A 5,665-nucleotide genomic window follows, 5' to 3' on the forward strand; every position below is an offset into this window, starting at 1 on the left:
CATTAATATTTATAATATAGTTAATTTTCTTTTTTTCCACGATTCAAAAAGTCTCTCTAGTTCTTTCAGTTTATCTCCCCAATTTTTTTCAATGTTTTTTTCTTTGTTGTGTCCAATATATGTACCTAGTACTTTTGTACAATCAAAGTTGATCTTAATTCCATGTATTGTGTTTTCTGTTCCTCTCAAATCACCAAGAAGCATACATTCTGTTTTATCTATATTTAGCGACATGCCAGATATCGTACCAAAACTATTTATACATTTTAGCGCAGCCTTTAGTGATTGTTTGTCTCTAAGCGGTAATGTTGCGTCGTCTGCATGTTGAATCAATTTTATTTCTTTTGTCATATATTGGGTTTTGAAACCAGCAATTTCTTTGTTTTCCATAATGGTTAAAGATAGTATTTCCGTCACAAAAAGAAATATTATAGCGGAGACAGGACATCCCTGCCTAATGCCTCTATTCATAGAGCATGTTTTTGTAATCCATCCTTGGTGTTTTGTTTTATTCGTCCAAGAACGGTTACAAAAATGGCGCCCAACGTGGTTTAGGATCAACGGCAATCTGGTGGACGTTCCCCGCACGCCCATTCCCGTGCAAGGACGGAATTCCAGACGAGAAAGTATAGGCCGACGAAGACCCCCCAAAACAATCCGTGGAGTTTCCCGCACTTTGGTGACGTCATCTACCGGAAGTGTTTATTCGAGTGGCTGTTTTTGATAACAATCCATTCTCCGCAGGGACCGAGAAACCCAGCGAGGATGTTGTGAGGATAACGGTCCGTGGGATACCGCTATATGTGGATGACACGTGTATCAAAAACATGCTGGAAAAGTTAGGTGCAATACTTACATCAGACATTCAATATGAAAAAATCCGTAACCCTAACACTTTCAAAATGACAAAAATATTAAATGGAAATCGTTTTGTATATATAAAACCAATGGAACAAGGCAAATTTCTACCGAAAAGCAGCGAATGCGCAGGGCTTAAATGCTCAATCTTCCATAAGGGGCAACCTACTACCAAGAGAAGCATTTTGTGTACCAATTGCTGGGGAGATGACCACTTGAGGTTTAATTGTGAATATGAGACATGTTGCAAAGTTTGCAAAAATCCAGGCCATTCCCCAGGGGACAAAGCATGTTCCAAGTATGACACTTCCCCTAAGGATATAATTGCCTTCAGTGGTAAGGATGATGTGATGTCCAACTTCTACCCATGTGATATCAAGATTTTTGGTATTTCGCATGCCTCCGCTGAGCATGCCTTCCAGTACAGCAAGGCCATGCGATCTGGGGATCTCATAAGGGCGTCGTCTGTCCGTAACGCCGCCACCGCACTCGAAGCTAAACGCATAGGCGCCCAAGTCACCGTTCCGGATCACTGGATACAACAACGCAAAGACATTATGCGCAAGGTGTTAGAGGCCAAATTCGATCAAGTGATTGAATTCAGAGACAAGATATCTGCAACTGTGTCATCCACTTTACTCGTGGAAGCCGCTTTTGACGACTACTGGGGATCCGGGCTCGACAAAAAAGGCACAATGTACACCGAGATGAAGGCGTGGCCAGGCAAAAACATCATGGGCCAAATACTTACCGACATTGGCCGATCACGACGTCCGAATGCACCGCAGCGGAAACAGTCGGTAAGAAACCAGAAGAACAGATCCTAATTATAATACTGCATTATTGTGTAATTATATTGTACGTTAAATGTCAGAAATGCAGACATGTAATCAATGGAGTTTTTAAATATTTTGTCACTTAATTGTAGAGGGCTAGACTCCTTAGAAAAAAGACCAAAATTATACACATGGGTAAATGACATTGATGCTGATATAATATTATTACAGGAAACGCTTTTTATCGAAAAACATGAATATAAGTATAATACAAGGTGGTTTGGAAACTCGATACACAATTTTTCTGATTCGCCATTTAGCAGAGGCACTTCGATTTTGTTTAAGAAAAATATTGAAATAGAAATTCTTGATACTCACAAATCAAATGATGGAAGGATACTTTTTTTGCACTATATTTTTGATGACAAAACTTTTTCAATAATAAATGTTTACGCCCCAAATAATCAAAATGATCGAAAAACGTTTTTTGAAAAAATAAATTCATGGATTCGAAAATTCTCTATAAATAGTGAAAATATCTTTATAGCAGGGGATTTTAATTGCAACCTAGAAAAAATTAATGATGATCAAAGTATAAAGACGTTTAAAAAAGTACTTACAGGTAACAGTTTAATTGATACATGGTCAAACCTGAGACCAGGGGATATGGGATACACCTGGTGTAATGGGGAAAACATACCCAAAAGCCGCATCGACTATGCTCTTGTCTCAGATTCCTATGCATATCAAGTAAAAAACATTGTACTCCGGGAGATACCTGGTACGCACTCTGGGGGAACGAGAATGTCTGATCATAAATGTATTAAAGTAACTTTTGATATCAATTCTAACCAAAGAGGACCCGGGTATTGGAAATTGAACACCTCCCTTTTAAAAGAAAATCAGTTTGTAAATGGGATGAAACAACTTATACGAAATTTTGATACAAGTAACAATGCTCACGCAGACTGGGATACTCTAAAAAGCAAAATTAAAGAATACTCAATAATCAAAGTAAAATGATAAATAAATCCTGCAAAATTAAGATTAAGGAAATTGAAAATAAACTGAGTGAAATAGATGGATCAAACACAAATTCAGTAGATATAAACAAAAAACGGCAATTAGAAAAGGAACTAAAAGATCTTATCGATAATAAAGCAAAAGGTGCTCACGCGCAAAGTGGATCGAGGAAGGAGAGATTAACTCTTCTTATTTTCTAAAGCTAGAGGCAACACATCAGAATAGCAACAATATCAAATCCATAAAAAAGGACAAGAATTCATAACTAATAGTAATGACATTTTAGGGGAACTATGTAATTTCTATACAGAACTCTATCAATCTATAGGCATTCATGAAAATAATATCAAGACCTATCTCGATAAAGTACACTTTGTAAATATTCTTTACGATGAAGAAAAACAATCTTTGGAACAATTCCCTACAATAAATGAATGTGATATAGCAGTTACAATGTTAAAGTTGAATAAATCCCCTGGACTTGATGGTTTACCGGGGGAATTTTATCAAACCTTTTGGCCAGAACTTAGAACTCGCTTTTATAATTGTCTACTCCAAACTTTTAATGATAAAAATATGACTTCTTCACAAAAACTCTCCTTAATCACGCTTATATTTAAAAAGGGGGACAAATCAAATCTTGCAAATTATCGACCTATTAGTCTCACAAACACGGATTATAAAATAATTGCTATTGTCTTAGCAAATAGGCTTCAAAAAGTCTTATAAGTAAACATCAATCTGCTTATATCAAAGGGAGATACATCGGGATAAATGCTCGAACCATACATGATATATTTGACTTTTGCGAAAATGAAAATTATAACGAAATTCTTCTTTTTCTTGATTTTAAAAAAGCATTTGATTCTGTTGAATGGAATTTTATTTTTGAAACTCTCAACAGATTTAACTTTGGTGATAACTTCCTCAGCTGGATATTCATACTCTATAACGAACCAAAATTTAGATTAAAAAATACACCACAAGTTAAAAATGTACGAGGGGGAAATCTACACAGGGCGAGCAATTCACAAAGATTTTCGAACAACAAACTAGTTTTACTAATCAAATTAGATATATTTATTCTGTGTGAAATAATTCATGCAAATTGTTCTTTAACTAGGGATAAAAAACACCATACGCGCTGACCCTTTGTGTAGGAAAGAGCATACACTGATGAACCTAAGTACAGTTTGATGTACAAGGATACAAGTGGTTAACACATACATGTATGTATAATGTGATTAATCTAAGTTAGATAATAAATCTTGAGTTTTAAATCTGGAGTCTCGTATTTTGAATTGCGTTATCTCTGATATCGAATAAGCTATCTGATCATGAGTTTTTAGATCGTCAGGCAAATGCCAATATATTGAGATGAAAAATTATGAGACATATTTGTATTTCAAAATGTTCTTTATCCCACACCCAGTTCCTATGAGGAGATCTTTTCTTAAATTACAACGAATAAATAATAGTTCTGTATGTCGTTGCTGAGGTAATTTATTATTTTTGCCGGTTATTTGGAACCATATATCTATCTTTGTGGTCTTTTGAAGTGGAGATGTAAACACAATCAAACTCAAATAGCAAGCCATAAAGTAGTTTTTCCTTATCCTTCAAACCATAAAATACACCGTAAAAAGGTAATAAATTTATAAATCATGAACAAAAAGCTGATAATGCATACTTTGATTAATTTTCCTTCCTTGTATATCAGATTATATCAAATCGAGAGTAATGATTCAAACTTTTTACATTGTAAATATTACTTCCATTCTTTTTTTTCTTTTTTTTTTTTATTGAATTTTCACATATTCACATACCATAGCATGAACATGTATATAAATATATGTTGCAATGTATACATATACATTGAATTTATAGTATTTGTTTGATAGATATAATCAATATTTTGATATAAAGTATATATGTACATATATGTATTACTTCTCAGAATAGTAACGATATAACTTGAACAAGTTGTGGTATAAATATATATGTGAAAAATGGTTTTCTTTATAGAAAACAAAAAGGAAAAGGAAAAATTCAAAGATACAGAGCCAAAAAAATAATAAGAAACAGGGACATTAAGGAGAGAATAAAGATGGTGATGAATGTTCCAAACGTTGAAATATATCTTTTCAATAAATATCAAACAAATGATAATTACAGTTTTTCAGAAGCAAAAGTTTTTCAATAAACAGTCTTCTGGTTATAGATTTCTTAATGTTTTCTACATTTAGCCTTGATGTTTTCATTTTAGTTTGCAGAATACATTGTTTTGTGAAAAGAATGATTAAATTTTCCAACCTATGAATATCTCTACTATCAAATTTTCCAAAAAGGATTGAATATTTGTCAAAATTTGTTTGTAAACCAAAGATATCTGTCATCCATTTCTCCAAATCAATCCAAATTTCTTTCACTAAATAACAGTCAACAAAAATATGTTCTATAGTCTCAGGGGTCTGTTGACAAAAGTAACACAGTGGAGAATTTACTATCCCTACTCTATGTAAATGATAATTGATTGGCAAGATCCTATGTAATATTTGGTATTGAAGCCACAGTAATTTTGAATCCTTTGTGCACTTAAAGGGCAGAGTATAAATTTTCCTCCATTGTTTTTGAGTTAATTAAATTTCTGACATCCATTTTTTCCCTGATTTTGGATAAGTTCTTTTCTTTGATATCAAGAGATTGTACATGTCACTACAACCCTTCTTAGATCTACAAAATATTTCTACTGTATTTGGGTAACCAATATTACAATTCTTAGTTAACGGTATATTTAATACTTTCACATAATTTTGTAATGCTTGTGTTAAACCGAGATATTGAACAAAATTTGTTTTTAAGTTGAATCTCTTTTTCAACTGATTATAACAAAAATCTGATTGTCATATCCATACATATCCCCTATATATATATAAAACCTAAGTTAAATAAATCCTTAACGAAAACTGATTTATTGTATATTACTTGAATTTATGCAAGATAGAAAT

General features: G+C 33.2%; 1 protein-coding gene across 1 annotated transcript; it reads left to right on the top strand.

The window, feature by feature from the left end:
* Positions 1-947: 947 nt before the first annotated feature.
* Positions 948-1,685, top strand: LOC128185441 (riboflavin biosynthesis protein VVA0006-like). Its single transcript, XM_052855033.1, has one exon. It carries the CDS (start codon positions 948-950, stop codon positions 1,683-1,685), a length of 738 nt encoding a protein of 245 aa, XP_052710993.1.
* Positions 1,686-5,665: the final 3,980 nt, after the last annotated feature.

Source organism: Crassostrea angulata, chromosome 5 (assembly GCF_025612915.1).
Source record: "Crassostrea angulata isolate pt1a10 chromosome 5, ASM2561291v2, whole genome shotgun sequence".
NCBI classification, from domain to species: Eukaryota; Metazoa; Mollusca; class Bivalvia; order Ostreida; family Ostreidae; genus Magallana; species Magallana angulata.